This window comes from Microcaecilia unicolor, chromosome 4 (assembly GCF_901765095.1).
Source record: "Microcaecilia unicolor chromosome 4, aMicUni1.1, whole genome shotgun sequence".
In the NCBI taxonomy this organism is placed as follows: Eukaryota; Metazoa; Chordata; class Amphibia; order Gymnophiona; family Siphonopidae; genus Microcaecilia; species Microcaecilia unicolor.
This window is the reverse complement of record NC_044034.1, coordinates 347,668,510-347,688,462: the sequence shown is the minus strand read 5'-3', so window position 1 is coordinate 347,688,462 and position 19,953 is coordinate 347,668,510. Positions and strand designations below refer to the sequence as shown.

Sequence of the window (19,953 nt, the reverse complement as noted above, 5' to 3'; positions counted from 1 at the left end):
GCGGGACAAATAAACGCATCAGCTGGCAGGGGTTGGGGTCAGGGACCCCCCGCCAGCCAAACATGGCCCCCCATAGCTACGTCACTGCTCTCCTCTCAGCTAGCAAAGTCCAAGACCCAACAGGAATGTGGCATCTTACACTCACAAATTTGTGGCAAAGAGGAGAACATGATGTCACTGAATCAGACTAGCATTAGGAACTACCGGTAGCACCAATGAAACTCAAAACACAAAAATAGTGACAAGTCTCAGAACTGAAAACAGCCTTTGCAGTATGAAAACTCAGCTTTCCAGTCACCTGCTGTGGCAATGCCACTGGCGTCCTGCTCTGTTGGTCAAGTATGTGTTCTGTAACCTGGCTGATCAGTTCCTCATAGCCCAAACCAGCAAGCGTATTTCCATTTTTACATCTCACTTCTTTTATGAAGTTATCAAGTTCAGTGCTGTTAACAAAAATAATACATTTGGAACATGAATGAAGGCACACAAGAGCCTAAGAATGTTTTTGAAATTATAAAGAAATTCAAATCCCCTTTGCTTAAGCAAATATTAAAAGTTGGAGGCTGCTTGTTTATGCTTCTACCCCAGCTAGACTTGTCTGGATAACAGGAAGGGGCGCACCTTGGAGAATGAACTCACTGGTGCTGCACATCAGGTCAAGGCATTAGCACTGCTCAACGGGGCTTAGAAACTTGTTCAATTTTCCTTTAGATTTTGCGGCAGTTCTGCAGCACATCTGCATAAATTAGCCTAAGTTTATTTTATTAAGCTTGGCAGTTTCTCCCTGTTCTTTTGGGCTATGATACTAAGAGCCAAACTCTCCCCCTAACTCACTGCAGATATAATTCTCCCCTGAGACAATGAACTGCAGCTACGTCTGGACTATGGCTATCAAGTATATTAAGTATGGCCACCAAATCGTATTGCTGAGTGAAAGCTGAGGCCCCCCGAGGCTGGGAATTGAAACCAGATCTCTCACAAGACACCACACAACTGCCACTAAGCCAAACCAAGTTTTAGGTTTGTTAATATTAAAAAAAGGGCCATTTTCTATAAAATATCTTTCAGCTTTTAAGGATTTTCATTAAAAACAAAAATAAATAAATCTCCCACTTTCGCATTTCCAGATATCATTCCTAGTTTTAAAAATGTTTAATTTTTCATAGATTTCCTCAGTTACTCCTATCTTAGCCCACTTTCGAACCTGCAAATATCTGACCTCAGACAGTAAGAGCTTGTCCTTGCATGATTAAGGGAGAGAAAGAGAATGGGGATGTGATATACTGCCTTTCTGTGGTTTCTGCAACTACATTCAAAGCAGTTTACATAGTACAATACAGGCACTTATTTGTGCCTGGGGCAATGGAGGGTTAAGTGACTTGCCCAAAGTCACAAGGAGCTGCAATGGGAATTGAACCCAGTTACCCAGGATCAAAGTCCGCTGCACTAACTACTACTCCTTCACTCCACTTAAATCTAAGTAGTGTAGACAAGACACAGGAACAATTGAGATGCTTTTCATATCACTTCCTCTCTAGCATATATCAGCAAAACCAGCTTAATGCTGCTTTTTCTCTAGTGCACAGAGCACAGGAATTAGGAAATAGCTTGTCATCTATGAACCGTTACACATTAAAACTATACTGCTACAAGAAAGGTATGAAAAATAAAAGTCCTTTAATTTCTGAAGTCCCAGTGCTCATTCTTGGTTCTCATAATTTATAAGCTCTTCTCTCTTCCTAACAGGCTATACAGCAACATCCTTGTACTGAAAGACCCCGGGGGGATTCACAGTCATGCCAGTAGGTCAAGACTACAGCTCAGGGCCAGCGTTCGGGGGTCTGCCTCCAGGAAAGGCTTGAGAACTATGGTCTAAGGCTTTGTTTTAATAACAACTTAATCAGTACAAGGGCGATTTCAAGTACTAGTAACATAGTAGATGACGGCAGAAAAAGACCTGCATGGTCCATCTAGTCTGCCCAAGATAAACTCATATTTTGAATTTGTACCTGTCTTTTTCAGGGCACAGACCGTATAAGTCTGCCCAGCAGTATTTCCCGCCTCCCAACCACCAGTCCCGTCTCCCATCAGCGGCTCTGGTACAGACTGTACAAGTCTGCCCTCCCCTATCCCAGCCTCCCAACCACCAACCCCTCTTCCCCCCACCTGCTCCGCCACCCAATTTCAGCTAAGCTTCTGAGGATCCATTCCTGCTGCACAGGATTCCTCTATGCATATCCCACGCATGTTTGAATTCCGTTACCGTTTTCATCTCCACCACCTCCCGCGGGAGGGCATTCCAAGCATCCACCACCCTCTCCGTGAAAAAATACTTCCCGACATCTTTTTTGAGTCTGCCCCCCTAGTGCAGCGTCTCTCTCAACAAACTTTATACAGCACAATTTTGCTAAAGAGAACAACAAAAATAATCTTGGTCTACCTGCTAAGATGTGGAAATATAGTCAGGAGCTGCTCTGTTATCTTCTCGCATGATTTCTTGGGCATCTGCAGCTTGGTTGGTGCTGAGATAGTCTCTGCCGGCTGTTTGTTTGATGATTTCTTCTTACTCTTTATGTTCTGGCTGACAGCCTTAGCTGTCGCTACAGACTGGGACGCAGGAGCTTGCCCAGCGTAAGCCTTTCCTGTAGTAAGTGAGGACGTATCTGCCGAGCCAGTGCTATTACCAGAATCAGAATGGGTACTTTTAGGTATGCCTGTCTTATCGGCAAGGGTCTGGATGTGGACTGTGGACTGCCTCACCCTTTGTTCTTTGGGGCTTGGAAAAGCACTGAGTCTGGTAGAATATCTTTCTGTAGGCGCAGATGAATACATAACCACTGCTGGGTCATTAATAAGGATGCTGTCTTGTATTACCTGCAGAGAGAAGCCCATATATTTAAGAATACAAAAATTATTCAGCACAGAGTTGGAAGAACATTTCACTAAACGAATACAAAAATGGAAGTAGACAAAAATTAATATGAATTTATCATTTATATTGTGACAGGGGTTAAGGGGATAAATTTTACTACCCATGTGTACTTGTGACTCCACAGAAGGCATGTTAGGGGTAGATTGAAGACAGATTTGCAATTTATGTCCGTATTTTATAAAACAAAGGAGAGGGGACAATCCAAAGTACAAAAGCAACAAACAGAAAAACAAAAAAGCACCAGGGGCCTCCAGAGCTAGGATAGCAAATCTTTATTCAAAGTCCTGACACGGGCCATGTTTCGGCATTCCTGTCTGCATCAGGGGTAGGATGTACACATCTGTTTCTGATGAAACCATGGAAGCTTAGTAATACAGAAAGCCAAAAGACAAAAAATGAAAAACAAACAAAAAAAAAAAAAACAGTACTACCACATTCAAAAGGGGTCCTTCAAATTCTTTATTAAATTACCCAGTTTGGGCACTTTTCACCCTCAGGGTGCATCAGTGGTACAATCTGAGAACAGATATTGACCTAAACAATACCTTAAAATAAAAGTGAGATAGCCACACATTTATTACAGTTTTGAAGTTTTCAGTTTCTTCACCTTCATTCCAATGCATCCTGAGGCAAAATGTGGCCATATTGGGTAATTTAATAAAGAATTTGCACTTTGAAGGATCCCTTTTGAAGGTGGTGTGGTGAAACAGGGGACCTTCCATGCTTTGTAATTTGTATTTTTGCCCTATGACATTTTTTCTCTTCAGTGTATTTCCCTTGATTGGACAAGCAGGTGGTGGCTAACCTCTGCATTACAGCTGTACCAGAGGTCTGTTTTCTTTGTAGCTTACCTTCCCCAAAGGAAAACCCCTGAGGGAAAAGTAACCTGCAGTGCCATTGGTCAAACATTCTTAGTGCTAATGCTCTGTGCCAGATTGTCTCTGAAGCCAAAGACCTAGCCCAGAATGTGATATAACTCCCCAGTCTCAGTTGGGAGTGTGGAGGAAGTGGACCTCTGCACCGAGACCCTGTTCAATTCCTGTGGGCAGTTTATTTTCCTGATCTCCCCAGGTACTACTTAGGCAGTAAAAAGTGTTCAGTTAGATTTAACATTAAATCCTTGTTATTTTACCTGTTCCAGTGTGCAGTTTTAAAACTTTTAATGTTAACTATTCTACTTTTTTTGATAATAAACCTATTAGTTTGTTAGCTCTGTTGTCCTGGAGTGACTAAGAATCCTGGCAATTTGTGTTCTTGGACTGTGGGTGTTTCCTGGGACTTGTGGGACCTCCAGGATTGTGGCCCCTGTGCCCCTAGAAACAACCAGGGTAATAACTTGCAGGTGGGGAGAACCTGTCCAGAAGCAAGTGGGTAGAAGTTATGCTAGTGTAGGCGCATATGTGCAAGTGGGCCTGAGCAGCGCTGGGTAGGACCCTCCATGTGGCTACAGGGTTAACCCCAAGGTGGGTCCCAGGGGTAGCACTCAGGCATTACGCACAGGTGGTAATACCGTTCTTTGCCTTCTACACCTGTTTCTGAGCAGGTGTAAATGCCTGCGGTTTCATTTTACCTGCAATTTCTACAGTTTCTGAGAAGCAATTTTAAAAATACACAAAGGCAACTATGTATTTTTTTTACAAAATAGGGTACAAATATTTATCTACTTGACCTTTTAGTCTAGGTAACCTGTTATTCTCCAACAACCTTAACTCTATAAACTTTAGTGCTTAAACGTTAAGTGCCATTTGTGTAACAAGATTAAAGAACACTGGCACTTATGTGTGAGACTATTACAGTCACATCCATACCTGGTGTTGTGTGGGCATGCCTAAATGTTGGCACATAAATGCCAACTTATACTAGTATTCTTTAACTTTATTTATTTACTAGTAAAAAAGGCCCGTTTCTGACACAAATGAAACGGGCGCTAGCAAGGTTTTCCTCGGAGTGTGTATGTTTGGGAGAGTGTATGTGAGAGTGACTGTTTGAGAGTCAGAGTGAAAGTGTGAGTGTGTGAGAGAGAGAGTGAGTCTGGGTGTGAGTGTGTTTGTGAGAGAGTGTGTGTGAGAATGAGAGTGTGTGCATGTGAGACACAGTGTGAGAGAGAGAGTGTGTGTGTGTGGGCAAGAGAGAGAGTGTGTGTGAGACACAGATTCTCTGTGAGAGTGAGTGTATGACACCAAGCGAGTGTGTGAGTGACTGTGTGGCACATAGAGAGTGAATGTGATACTGTGTGAGACAGAGTGTGTGAGAGTGAGAGTCAGAAAGACATTGTATATGAGAGAGAGAGTGTGAGCCGTGCCCTCCCAATCCATGGCCATCTGTCCCCTGCCCCCTCCATTCATCCTTTTCCAGCAATTCCCCTCTGTCCCTGAGCCCTGCCCTCCCAATCCATGCCCATCCATGTTTGTCTGTCACCTGCCCCCTCCATTCATCCCTATCCAGCATTTCCCCTCTCTGCCTGAGGCCTGCCCTGCAATCCATATCCATCCATGCCCATCTGTCCCCTCCATTCATCCCTATCCAGCAATTCCCCTCTCCCTGAGTTCTGCCCTTCCAATCCATGCCCATCCATGCTCCTCTGTCACCTGGCCCCTCCATTTTTCCCTATCCAGCATTTCCCCTCTCTGCCTGAGGCCTGCTCTGCAATCCATATCCATCCATGCCCATCTGTCCCCTCCATTCATCCCTATCCAGCAATTCCCCTCTCCCTGAGTCCTGCCCTTCCAATCCATGCCCATCCATGCTCCTCTGTCACCTGGCCCCTCCATTTTTCCCTATCCAGCATTTCCCCTCTCTGCCTGAGGCCTGCTCTGCAATCCATATCCATCCATGCCCATCTGTCCCCTCCATTCATCCCTATCCAGCAATTCCCCTCTCCCTGAGTCCTGCCCTTCCAATCCATGCCCATCCATGCTCCTCTGTCACCTGGCCCCTCCATTTTTCCCTATCCAGCATTTCCCCTCTCTGCCTGAGGCCTGCTCTGCAATCCATATCCATCCATGCCCATCTGTCCCCTCCATTCATCCCTATCCAGCAATTCCCCTCTCCCTGAGTCCTGCCCTTCCAATCCATGCCCATCCATGCTCCTCTGTCACCTGGCCCCTCCATTTTTCCCTATCCAGCATTTCCCCTCTCTGCCTGAGGCCTGCTCTGCAATCCATATCCATCCATGCCCATCTGTCCCCTCCATTCATCCCTATCCAGCAATTCCCCTCTCCCTGAGTCCTGCCCTTCCAATCCATGCTCATCTGGCCCCTCCATTTTTCCCTATCCAGCAATTTCCCTCTCTCCCTGAGTCCTGCCCTCCCAATCCATGCCCATCCATGCTCCTCTGTCCCCTGCCCCCTCCATTCATCCATTTCCAGTAATTCCCCTCTCTCCCTGTGCCCTGCCCTCCTAATCCATACCCATCCATGCTCCTCTGTCCCCTGCCGCCTCCATTCATCCTTTTCCAGCAAGTCCCCTCTCGCCCTTCCATGACCCCCCCCTCGCATCCATGTTACTCTCTCTCCCATGTCCCAGCCTGGCCCGCCCTCTTCTCCCCCTCCCCTCGCATCCATGCCCCCCCCCTTCGCATCCATGCCTCGCATCCATGCCCCCCCCTCGCATCCATGCCCCCCCCCCTTCGCATCCATGCATCCCTTTTTTTTTTTTTTTATTCTTTTTAACTTTACCTCCGTGGCGGTTCGTGCAGCGAAGCGTCAGGGAAGGAGGCGGCGCTCCCGACGTCTAGCTTTCCCTTCGCTGTGTTCCGCCTTGTTTTGAAGGCGGAACACAGCGAAGGGAAGGCTAGACGTCGGGAGCGCCGCCTCCTTCCCTGACGCTTCGCTTCCGGATTTGTTTGGTTTGAGGCGAGGGCGGGGCTCGCTGCTTTGAAGGCTTCACACCACAAATCCACGAACCCTTCAGCCTGGGAGTGACGTCAGATGGCTTCATGGCTTCAGGGCTTCACAGAACGTTGTCCTCAGAACGTTGAGGGTGCGTTTTATTATATTAGATTTGGATTTTGCTCACACCTTTTTCAGTAGTAGCTAAAGGTGAGTTACATTCAGGTACACTGGGTATTTTCCCTGACCCTGGAGGGCTCACAGTCTAAGTTTGTACCTGAGACAATGGAGCAGCAGTGGGAATTGAACTGGGCACCTCTGGATGTCAAGACCAGTGCTTTAACCACTATGCTACTCCTCCACTAATGGAATCTAGATGCCCAGAATGAGCACTTAGTGCACTGCCTTTTGGCGCCCTTTCTAGAATTGCTCCCTAAGTGATTAGCTAAAAAAGTACAAGTGGCCAGGGGTATTGGCCACAGTTTTCAGTATGTGTAGCACTGTACTCTGATCTTTACCGTACAGCATGAACTTTCCCACTGCAACAACAAGCCAGCTATAGTACAGAATTCCCCTGCCCCATCAAAACCACCCAAGTGCACAGGAGCAGTGGCCTAATGTTTAGAACAATGGCCTGAAATCCAGGCCGGAAATCCCACCTCTCTCAGTATCATTCTTTGCCTCAGGTACCCACTTGCACTTAAGCTCTATGGAGCAGGGACTTCTTGTACCTGAATTCTAAAGTTGCTGTAAGCTGTCTTGCGAATAGAAAACACAGAAAATGACAGCAGAAAAAGACCAACCAGCTCATTTTCAAAAGAGAAGGGCGCCCATATTCCGACCCAAATCGGGAGATGGGCGCCCTTCTCCCGGGGGCGCCCAAATCGGTATAATTGAAAGCCAATTTTGGGTGCCTCCAACTGCAGTCTGTCGCGGGAACGGACAAAGTTGACGGGGGCGTGTCAGAGGCATGGTGAAGGCGGGACTGGGGCGTGTCTATCGGCCGAGGAGAGATGGGCGCCCTCAGCCGATAATGGAAAAAAGAAGGGCGGCAGAAGCGAGAATTTGTGCCACTTTTTTTGGACCCTTTTTTTTCACGAATAAGTCCCCCAAAAGTGCCCCAACTGCCCAGATGACCACTGGAGGAAATTGGGGATGACCTCCCCTGACTCCCCCAGTGGTCACTAACTCCCTCCCACCAAAAAAAAGAACTTTAAAAACTTTTTTTTGCCAGCCTGTATGCCAGCCTCAGATGTCATACCCAGCTCCATCACAGCAGTATGCAGGTCCCTGGAGCAGTTGTTAGTGGGTGCAGTGCACTTCAGGCAGGTGGACCCAGGCCCATCCCCCCTACCTGTTACACTTGAGGTGGTAAATTGGAGCCCTCCAACCCCCACCCCAAAACCTACTGTACCCATATGTAGGTGCCCCCCTTCACCATAAGTGCTATGGTAATGGTGTAGAGTTTTGGGGAGTGGGATTTGGGGGGCTCAGCACCCAAGGGAAGGGAGCTATGGACTTGGGAGGTATTTTAATGTTTTTTTTTTACTTTAAAAGCGCCCCCTAGGGTGCTCGGTTGGTGTCCTGGCATGTGAGGGGGACCATTGCACTACGAATCCTGGCCCCTCCCACGACCAAATGTCTTGGATGTGTTCGTTTTTGAGCTGGGCGGCTTTGGTTTCCATTATCGCTGAAAACTGATACCGCTCATCTCAAATCCGCCCAAATCCGATGCATTTGCCAGGCACCAACCGTATTATCGAAACAAAAGATGGACGCCCATCTTTTTCGAAAATACGGTCTGTCCCGCCCCTTCGCGTACCCGTCCTCGGAGATAGTCGCCCATGGAGATGGGCGTTCGCGTTCGATTATGCCCCTCCACTAGGCTTATGTTGTCTGCCTATCCAAAACAGCAGCCAAGTCTCTACCACTCCTTTTTTTTCTACTTGATCTTCTGAGCTGGTTCCATGTCTCAGACTCTAGCATTATCCTCGTCTCCGCTGCGGGGGGGGGGGGGGGGGGGGGTGCTGTTCCACACTTAATACTACCCTTTCTGAAAAGATCATTATTTGGAAAAGCAGACTAACAATCCAACAATCCAAAAGTGGTTATTTCATTAAGTACCACTAAAAACATACAGCCTCTGTCTGCTCCTCTCATTTTTACAAAAATGGCAAGGAGATAATTTACACTTTTTTTCAAAGGCTAGGAGAGATGCGAGACAAAAATGCATAGATCCCCTCTCCACTCGACAGAAACAGCACTCTCTAAAGTCTGCAATGACCTGCTCCTGGCCAAATCCAGAGGCCACTACTCCATCCTCATCCTCCTCGATCTTTCTGCCGCTTTTGACACTGTCAATCACGATTTACTTCTCGCCACACTGGCCTCATTTGGGTTCCAGGGCTCTGTCCTCTCCTGGTTCTCCTCCTATCTCTCCCACCGCACATTCAGGGTGCACTCTCATGGATCTTCCTCCACTCCCATCCCGCTATCTGTTGGAGTTCCCCAGGGATCTGTCCTTGGACCCCTTCTCTTCTCTATCTACACCTCTTCCCTAGGCTCACTGATCTCATCTAATGGCTTCCAGTATCATCTTTACGCTGATGACACCCAGCTCTATCTCTCCACACCAGACATCACCGCAGACACCCAGGCCAAGGTATCGGCCTGCCTATCCGACATTGCTGCCTGGATGTCCAACCGCCACCTGAAGCTGAACATATCCAAGACCGAGCTCCTCGTCTTTCCACCTAAGCTCACTTCTCCTCTTCCCCCACTCTCTATCTCAGTTGATGGCACCCTCATCCTCCCCATCTCATCTGCCCGCAACCTCGGGGTCATCTTCAACTCCTCCCTCTCCTTCTCTGCGCATATCCAGCAGACTGCCTAAACCTGTCGCTTCTTCCTTTTCAACATCAACAAAATTCGCCTTTTCCTCTCTGAGCACACCACCCGAACTCTCGTCCACGCTCTCATTACCTCTCGTCTTGACTACTGCAACTTGCTCCTCACTGGCCTCCCACTCAGTCATCTATCCCCCCTTCAATCCATTCAGAACTCTGCTGCACGTCTCATATTCCGCCAGAACCGATATACTCATATCACCCCTCTCCTCAAGTCGCTTCACTGGCTTCCGATCAGATACCGCATCCAATTCAAGCTTCTCCTCCTTATTTACAAATGCACTCACTCTGCTGCTCCTCAATACCTCTCTACCCTCATTTCCCCCTACGTTCCTGCCCGTAACCTCCGCTCACATGACAAATCCCCCCTCTCAGTACCCTTCTCCACCATTGCCAACTCCAGGCTCCGCTCATTTTGCCTTGCCTCACTCTATGCCTGGAACAGTCTTCCTGAATCCCTACGCCAAGCCCCCTCCCTACCCATCTTCAAATCCTTGCTTAAAGCTCACCTCTTCAATGCTGCATTCGGAACCTAACCTTTTGAACATATAGGTTGCCCCTATCTGTCTGACCTATCAGATTAACTGTACATTTGTCTTTTAGATTGTAAGCTCTTCAAGCAGGGACTGTCCTTCCATGTTAAATTGTACAGCGCTGCGTAACCCTAGTAGCGCTTTAGAAATGTTAAGTAGTAGTAGTAGTAGTAAGTGACAGGGTTAACACAATTTAAGCTGTGAAACAGAGGGGAAAATAAGAAGCAAATGCAGACTCTCTCTCCGAAAATTAGGAGAAATGTCACTGTGACCAGAGCATGACTCAGAAGCAAGATCACATGTTTACATCTTCTGCAGTGAAGCTGTCCTTTGGCATTCATAGTTCTTGTGCCTATGTTTCACAACTCAAACTGTGTTAACTCTGTCACTGCTGTAGGGATCTGTGCCCAGGCTGCCATACTTCACCATGGAATTAACACTTTTGTAAGGTTCATGCGAGCGCCTGTAATTAAGAGGCAATTGTCAAAGCTGTCAGGGGGTTAGACCAGTGGTTCCCAAACCTGGTCCTGGAGGCACCCCAGCCAGTCAGATTTTCAGGATACCCACAATGAATATTCATGAGAGCGATCTGCATGCACTGCTTCCACTGCATGCAAATCTATCTCACAAATATTCATGGTGAATATTCTAAAAACCTGACTGGCTGGGGTGCCTCCAGGACCAGGTTTGGGAACTACTGGGTTAGACTAATCAGCTCCTGCCTAAAGGGTCAGATGCCCTTATAGATTAGAGTAACCTATATTTAGTATTTTTTTATTGCATTTGATTATTTGCTTTTTCAGTAATAGTCAAAATGGGGGATAATCAAAGTATTAAACAAACAATAATGTAAGACAGTTCAAGCTCCTCTTAACCTATAAAGTGCATTCAGTCTGCTGCCCCTCACTACCTCTCCACCCTCATCTCTCCCTACACTCTTTCCCAGGAACTCCGTTCACTAAGCAAATATTTCCTAATTGTACCCTTCTCCTCCATTGCTAACTCCAGACTCTGTTCCTTTTATCTTGCCGCACCTTATGCCTGGAATAGACTCGCTGAGCCATTATGTCAAGCTCCATCCCTGGCCGCCTTCAAATCCGGGCTAAAGGCCTACCTGTTTGATGCTGCTTTTAGTTTTCAACAGTTTTTTTATTAATGACCGTACAGTGAATTCACATACTCAATATTGAAACAATAACATTCAAATATAAGAGATTGTCTGCAGCAATTACATAGTGATCTATACCGTCATCAATCTTTTAGTTTTGTCCCCCCCCTTCCCATTATCCTATAGACAACATGTAAACTACAATTCCTTTTAACTACTGAATGATCACTTTTATGATCTGCCAAAACTTATACAGTACAGATTCTTCAATGTTGAAACTGACTGCGTATTATGATATACAGTTCGTCGTCTGTCTGTACCACTTTAGTGTTCCTATCTATATTTCAAAAGATTAAACATATTTATGTTTGTACATCAATTTTCGGCCTTATTGAATATGAAAAACAAGTGACAACATAGTTATAATACCTTCCAGTTAAACCGTCGCTCAAAGGAACATTTTATAGTAAATTAGTAAATGGACAATCCCTATTAGCCTTTATCCCTACCCCCCTATTCCCTTATCAATATCCCCCATCCCCTTTTCTTGATGCTGCTTTTAATTCCTAACTTGTCACCTGCTTGTAACCTTTGTCTTCCTCGCTTCAATAGTCCCTTCCCTATGTGTCCTATCTGTCTGTCCTACCCTTATCCCTTATTTGTCCTGTCTGTCCTGATTTAGATTGTAAGCTCTTTTGAGCAGGGACTATCTTTTCTTCATGTTAAATTGTGAAGCGCTGCGTACGACTGGTAGCGCTATAGAAATGATTTGTAGTAGTAGTAGTCTTAGTAAGACTATCAACCTCCCAACACTGACCATCCAGATGCTTTGCAAGGGCATTAAGCTTATAACCTTAACTGTAGTAAATTTACAACAATACTTGATTTGACAAAGTAGGACCATCAATAGCAAAAGCCTGCCCCCGAGTAATCTGCAATCTTATGAACAAGGGTTCCTCTATTCAATCTTTAGGGCATACCTAGCCAGTTAGATTTTCAGGATACCCACAATGAATAAGCATGAAATAAATTTGCATACAATGGAAATAATGCGTGCAAATCTAGCTCATTTTATTTATTTGAGACTTGATATACCTCCTTAACTGCTAGACAGAACAAAATGGTTAAAATTAAAAAAAAAAACATAAAAGTGAAAGAAAATAACTACAATAAATTGATAGTAAAGATAATACACACATTCATAAAGAAACTTAACAAAATGAACACAGTGTACCAAATAACATCCTATTCCGAAAGGTTGGGCTCCACCTTAACCAGGGTGGGATCAGGCTGCTGGCGTCGGCAATTAAAAAGGAGATAGAGCAGCTTTTAAACTAGAAACGGGGGGAAGGCCGACAGTCGCTCAAAAGCACATGGTTCGGGATAAGGTATCTTTCAAAGATATCACCAAAACAGGAAAGATAGGGTATCCTGAGAGTGAGGTTGCCAAACAGACCGTAGTAGATCAGGTGTCCTTAAATAAAAATCAGACAAAAGATTGCAAATTAATACTGTCAAGTACTAAGCATGATGAAAATAGGAACAAACAGTTTGAAATGTCTATATGTGAATGCCAGGAGCCTAAGAAATAAGATGGGAGAGTTAGAATATATTGCACTAAATGAAAAATTAGATCTAATAGGCATCTCTGAGACCTGGTGGAAGGAGACTAACCAGTGGGACACTGTCATAGCGGGATACAAATTATATCGTAGTGATAGGGTGGATTCGAATTGGTGGAGGCATAGCATTGTATATTAACGAGAGCATTGAATCAAATAGATTGAAAATTCTGCAGGAAACAAAACACTTCTTGGAATCACTGTGGACTGAAAATCCATGTGTAAAGGGGAAAAGGATAGTGATAGGAGTGTACTACCATCCGCCTGGCCAGGATGAACAGACGGATGCAGAAATGTTAAAGGAAATTAGGGACGCAAACAAACTGGGCAACACAATAATAATGGGCGATTTCAATTACCCCAATATTGACTGGGTAAATGTAACATCGGGGCACACTAGGGAGGTAAAATTCCTTGATGAAATCAAGGGCTGGTACAGGAGCTGACGAGAGAAGGAAAAATTCTAGACCTAGTCCTTAGTGGAGCGAATGATCTGGTGCGGGAGGTAATGGTGCTGGGGCTGCTTGATAACAGTGATAATAATATGATTGGATTTCATATTAGCTTTGAAGTAAGTATACATAGGAAATCAAATACGTTAGTGTTTAACTTTTAAAAAGGAGACTATGATAAAATGAGAAGAACGGTGGAAAAAAAAACAAAAACAAAAAACAGAGGAGCGGCTGCGATGGCATGGATGCTGTTCAAAAACACCATCCTGGAAGCCCAGGCCAAACATATTCCACCTATTAAAAAAAGGAGGACGGAAGACCAAACGACAGCCGGAGTGGTTAAAAAGTGAGGTGAAGGATATTTCAAATATTAAGGAAAACGACTCAGTGGTTATGAATGACAATACAAACTTACATCGAAAAATAGAACAAACTGAAAATTATAATAGACGTTTGAATATGAGAATACTGAATTTTCCAAAGCCGATTGGGATCCTCCCCTTAGAAATGTTCAAAAAATATCTGATTGAAGTATTGAAGATACCTGTTGATAGTATTCCCCTGATAAACAAGATATATTTTCTCCCTGTGAAGAAAGTTCAGGAGGTGGATCAAATTCAAGTTGATGAGAAACAAGATGATTTGAGAGACATTTCTTTGATTTTAGAAGATTCTCTATCCGAAGTTACAAATAGGGCCACACTTTTGATCTCATTCGTGTTTGAACAAGACTTTAACAACATATTAAAATTATATTTTAAGAATGCACATCAAAAGTTTTGTGGTCAAAGGCTATGGATATTTCCTGATGCAACTAAGGTTACTCAAGAAAGGAGGAAACAATTCCTAAATATGAAAGAAGAAACGAAGAAGATGGGAACAACTTTTTTTACTAGCTTATCCTTGCAAATGTATAATATGATATTTGGGAGTTAAATATGTTTTTTTTATTCCAGATCAGTTGAGAACATTTATAGATCTGAAGAGGGTGCAAGGGTAATTATATGAACAGCCGGCAAGAGATGTGATAAGTTGGGTTAGAGCGAAGCCTTATGTCAAATAACTTTTCTTATTATGATTTTCTCGATCTATTTCTCTCCCCCCCTCCTTAATTGTGGTCTAAGGAAGGGGGTTAAAGGGAAAATTTATTTGATTATGGTTAACGATTTATAAGAGGAAATATTATTTCTATTTTTCTGACTCCTTGTGTTACATGTAACAAGTTTATTGCTTGTGTAAATATATATAAAAATATAAATAAATAAAAAAAAAAAGTGATGTGAAGGAAGCTATTAGAGCTAAAAGAAAATCCTTCGGAAAATGGAAGAAGGAACCGACTGAAAATAATAAGAAACGGCATAAGGAATGACAAGTCAAATGCAAAGTGCTGATAAGGAAGACTAAGAGGGACTTCGAAAAAAAGATTGCGTTGGAGGCAAAAACAAATAGTAAAAATTTTTTTTTAGGTATATTAAAAGCAGGAAGCCGGCAAAAGAATCGGTTGGACCGCTAGATGACAGAGGAGTAAAAGGGGCGATCAGGGAAGACAAAGGTGTAGCGGAGAGATTAAATGAATTCTTTGCTTCAGTTTTCACCGAGGAAGATTTGGGTGGGATACTGGTGCCGGAAATGGTATTCGAAGCTGACGAGTCGGACAAACTTAATGAATTCTCTGTAAACCTGGAGGATGTAATGGGGCAGTTCTACAAACTGAAGAGTAGCAAATCTCCTAGACCAGATGGTATTCATCCCAGAGTACTGATAGAACTGAAAAATGAGCCTGCGGAGCTATTGTTAGAAATATGTAATTTATCCTTAAAATAGAGCGTGGTACCGCAAGATTGGAGGGTGGCCAATGTAACGTTGATTTTTAAAAAAGGTTCCAGAGGAGATCCATGAAATTATAGACCGGTGGGTCTGACGTCGGTGTCGGGCAAAATGGTAGAGACTATTATTAAGAACTAAATTACAGAGCATATTCAGTAGAGTGGTGTGGTAGCCGTGTTAGTCCCTTTTAAAGGTAATCAATAGAAATAAAACATGGAAAAGAAAATAAGATGATACCTTTTTTATTGGACATAACTACATTTCTTGATTAGCTTTCGAAGGTTGCCCTTCTTCATCAGATCGGAAATAAGCAAATGTTGGTAGATGACAGTATATATAAATGAAACATCAAAGCAAATTGGAGAGTCATGGGATAGGAGGTAGTGTTCTATTGTGGATTAAAAACTGGTTAAAAGATAGAAAACAGAGAGTAGGGTTAAACGGTCAGTATTCTCAATGAAGAAGGGTAGTTAGTTCCCCAAGGGTCTGTGCTGGGACCGCTGCTTTTTAACATATTTATAAATGACCTAGAGATGGGAGTAACTAGTGAGGTAATTGAATTTGCTGATGACACAAAGTTATTCAAAGTCATGGAATTTAAAACTATATCTAAAGTAAACAAAGTATGAAGGTAGAAAGTATTCCTCTGTGACGAATGAACAGAAACAAACTTAGTATCTAGCGGATTCTGACTAGAGGTCATTAAAGTGGAAGAATTAGAAAAAGAACAACGCAATTTATCTTTTCAATGAAAAACTCTGCCAAGACATTAGAAGAAGGAATAGTAATTGTTAGAATAGTAATTTTATTTATTTTTATTACATTTGTACCCTGCGCTTTCCCACTCATGGCAGGCTCAATGCGGCTTACATATTACATACAGGTACTTATTTGTACCTGGGGCAATGGAGGGTTAAGTGACTTGCCCAGAGTCATAAGGAGCTGCCTGTGCCTGCAGTGGGAATCAAACCCAGTTCCCCAGGACCAAGTCCACCACTCTAAGCACTAGGCCACTCCTCCATGCTGCTTTGCCTTCCGAAGATTATAGTTATATTGGCAGTGTCTAACTCGACACAGATGTAAATCAGATAAATGTTTTGATTTCCTCCATTGACGTTCTGCTTGCTGGTATTGACATTTTAAGAGTCTCAAACCATGATGATACCAAGGTTTACTAGATGGTTTAGTATTAGTTATAATTACCAATGGGGCAAATTTGTTGTAAGCTGCATTGTGCATGGAATAAAGGAGGACTGTTCCATTAACGGTAGTCAGATGGGAAGCGTGAACCCAAGGACAGTAGTGACTAAAGATCCTTTGGGAAAGAACATTGAGATTTACATTGCAGGTCAGGAGGTCTACAAGGTAAATCTGTAATAGGAAGGGTGAAGCAAATTATGGAATCGTCTGAACAGGAAACTGGATGACCAGAAAAAATATGCTGATTAATAGTAAAAGATGATGTGGAAATAACTAGGTCAAGACTATAACCTGCACTATGTGTTGGGAACGAAACCCATTGACATAAGGCCAGATCATTAAGGGAACAGAACTGACAAACGATAAATATATGGGTTGTCCACATGAATATTAAAATCATCAACAATAATCAAATCAGAGTAATGTGTAGCTAAGTCCAGAATAGCCTGATGATAGCAGTCCAGATAATAAGCTGACAATGAAGGTGGACAAAAGAAGACAGAAAGATAATAGGAATTGTAAGCTTGAATTCTAACAGTCAGTATCTCTGGATAAGGCAAAGTTTGTGATAACTTAGTAACTTGTAAAGAAGTGGAATAAGTAAGTGCTAAACCTCCATCTTTCTGTAATGAATGTGAAAGGGACAAAATATCAAACCCTGGAGGAAGACACTGGTAGAGAAAGGATCCCTCACCAGGCTTCAGCCAGGTTTTGGTGAGACACAAAAGTTGACAGCCTGAAAATCTCTAATAAAAGATGACTTCAACTTAAGAGAGCGGCAATTTATCAGTGCTGTGGGGAGTGAGCACAGCCGAGGACGCTGGGAATCATTAACATGTGGAACCAGCATTAAGACACATATGTGGTGGACGATTTCTTCAAACAACCGGAATATGACAAGAAGACACTACAGTAATGTCTGATGAAGCAACATTAGCCAATGGTAAAGCAAATGGGAGGCTGCTGATACAGCCCTTTCTGCCATTCTCTTGTAACCGTGCCCCATCTTATCCCCACTTTAGGAGCAGGGTATGAGCTGAGAAATGAGGCATTAACTCTTATCTGGTGCTGCCAACCCGCTAGTCAGCCCATAGTACAAAACTGTAGGATTTGTTTTGGTTCTTACATCATGCTAACTAGTTACTAAGACTGCACTTAATCTCATCAGCAATTCTTCTTTCTGGGTAAATAACTTAAGAGCAAGAAGCTAATGGGTACAAGAACACACTCAACAGCCACAAAAGAATTAATGCTTTGAAGCTACGGTGATGATTTTTAACACATTAGTACATATGGCTTGCACATGTTTATCATACTGGAAAGTTGCACATCATCCTCAATCCTAGAGTTAACCGTAAACCAGCAAGCAGGCTGAGAAGACACTAGTGAGAGAGTGGAAGATACTCACCGGAATATTGGGAGGGGGCTGGAAAATGGCAACTTCCACTGGGGAGAGAGTGACCAGTGACACTCCCCTTTGAACACAGTTAATTTGCTCTTCAAATTCAAACTGTAAGAAAATAAAGAGCAAGAAACTCAGGACAAGTCTCACTTAGTTCTCTCTCATGTATTTCAGAAATTATCTAAAGAGACGAGTTGCAACTCTGAGGATGAAGTACTTGCATTTACATGGTCTCCATCATCTCCTGCTCCTTAGTTAAATATTTAAAAATGGATGAACTTGACCAAATCCAACCTCTCTTGATGATTAGGATAAATGTTTATGCCAACCCCTTTACTCCCAGAATAAATGCTCTCACCTAACAATTCCAGTGGGGAGGCAGGGAAGATTAAAGATGGAAAAATTAGGTCTTAACTGATCATTTTCTTTCCTTTAGTCCTACCAGATCAGTCCAGAAGAATGGGATATGTCCATCAACCAGTGGACGGAGCCAGAAAAAAAATTGTTCTTGTGATTCATCCCTTAAGACAGTGATGGCGAACCTTTCAGAGACCAAGTGCCCAAACAGCAACCCAAAATCTAATTATTTATCGCAGTGCCAACAGGGCAATTTAACCTAAATAACAGAACTTTAAAAGCATTTGGCATGCTGATAATTCCCTTCCCCTCCATCCATGTGCATCTCCTTCCTGTCTTCCCTTCCCTCCATCCGTCCAACAATTGCCCTCCCCTCTATCCATCCATGTCCAGCAACTCTCCTCTCTCCCCTGCCCTCCCCCCATGTCCAGCAACCCTCCTCTCCCCTCCATCCATACCCAGCGATTCTCTTCTCTCCCCTACCCTCCCCATCCATGCCTTTTTTATTACCTCCGTCGAAGCGGCTGCGTCTTTGAAAGCCCTGCCCGTCTCTAGACTTTCCTTTGTGAGTTTGTTCCCTCAGAGTCAGTCCCGCCCTCGCGGATATGATGTCAGAAGGCGGGACTGACTCTGAGGGAACGAACTCACAAAGGAAAGGCTAGAGATGGGCAGGGCTTTCAAAGACGCAGCCGCTTCGACGGAGGTAATCAGCGCTGGCGGGGAGGACACGCGAGGGGATGTTGGGTGGGCGGGCCTGGAGGGAAAGTGGCTGGGCCTGGGCCAGTCCAGGCCCATCCATGGCGACGGCACACATGCCCTCTCTAGCATGCGTGCCATAGGTTCGCCATCACTGCCTAAGAGTATCATGCAGCCAAGAATGTTCAGTATTTCAAATAGCCAAGCAGTGGTGCACCTGACCATGGTAATGGACAGTGATGAAATTCAACCATTTGCCCTAATCAGCTACTAAACCCAAGAAAAGAGGAGGCATCAATGCTACTGCTGTACAAGCATTTCACTGATGCAGGAGATGTGAAAGACCGAGCACCTAGATAATGTCTGAAAACAGAATGCACAAAACCCAACAAGAGCCACAGAGAAACAAACACCCCATGATAGGAAAAGGAACCCAGTGGAAAAATTAGGTGGATGTCTGGACTGGTAGGACTAAAGGAAAGAAAATTTTTAGGTAAGACAATTTTTCCTTCCTTGTCATCATACCAGACCAGTCCAGACGAATGGGATGAAGCAAAGCAGTGCCCATAAAGGGTGGGACAATCAAGAGTTACAAAACAGTGGTCAACCTTGATACACAAATCGAGGACTACTGAACAGACTTGGCCGAAATAGTATAGTAGAACACTGGAGCACCCAGAAATAGGGCTACTAGAAATTGTCAAATCAAGAATTGCTTCCAGGCTTCTGTGTATCCTTGATGCCCCAGAGCGGAGAACAGGGTGCAACCTGATAAGTAAGTACCTCAAAAGAACAACAGAAAAAAAGGCAGACACACGCTTGAAAGGTCATCAAGTATGGAAATCAGGAGCATCTGCTGAGAAAAAAATGTAATTGAGTTTCAACTGGGAAAGGTACAGACCAAAGCAGAAACAGAATGTTGTAGCTCAGGCAGAAAAACCCCTCAAAGATAGACAATGAGCACTATCTGCCCATCTGTAAGGTGAGGCAAGAAAAATTAAGGTACTCCATCTGAAAAGTAAGACCTGTCAGAGAGAAGGGAAATCCAGAATCCCTTAAGAGTAGCAGAAGTGCCCTAGGAAGTTCCT

General features: G+C 43.9%; 1 protein-coding gene across 1 annotated transcript in view; it reads right to left on the bottom strand.

The window, feature by feature from the left end:
* LOC115469500 (E3 ubiquitin-protein ligase TTC3-like) overlaps positions 1-19,953 on the bottom strand; it is a 299,116-nt gene that overhangs the window by 23,947 nt on the left and 255,216 nt on the right. Inside the window, exons 39-41 of the mRNA XM_030202218.1 lie at positions 17,819-17,920; positions 2,441-2,874; positions 299-443 (exon numbers count right to left, since the gene is read on the bottom strand). Of these exons, the coding sequence (XP_030058078.1) occupies positions 299-443; positions 2,441-2,874; positions 17,819-17,920 (681 nt within the window). The remainder of the gene's footprint in view (positions 1-298; positions 444-2,440; positions 2,875-17,818; positions 17,921-19,953) is intronic.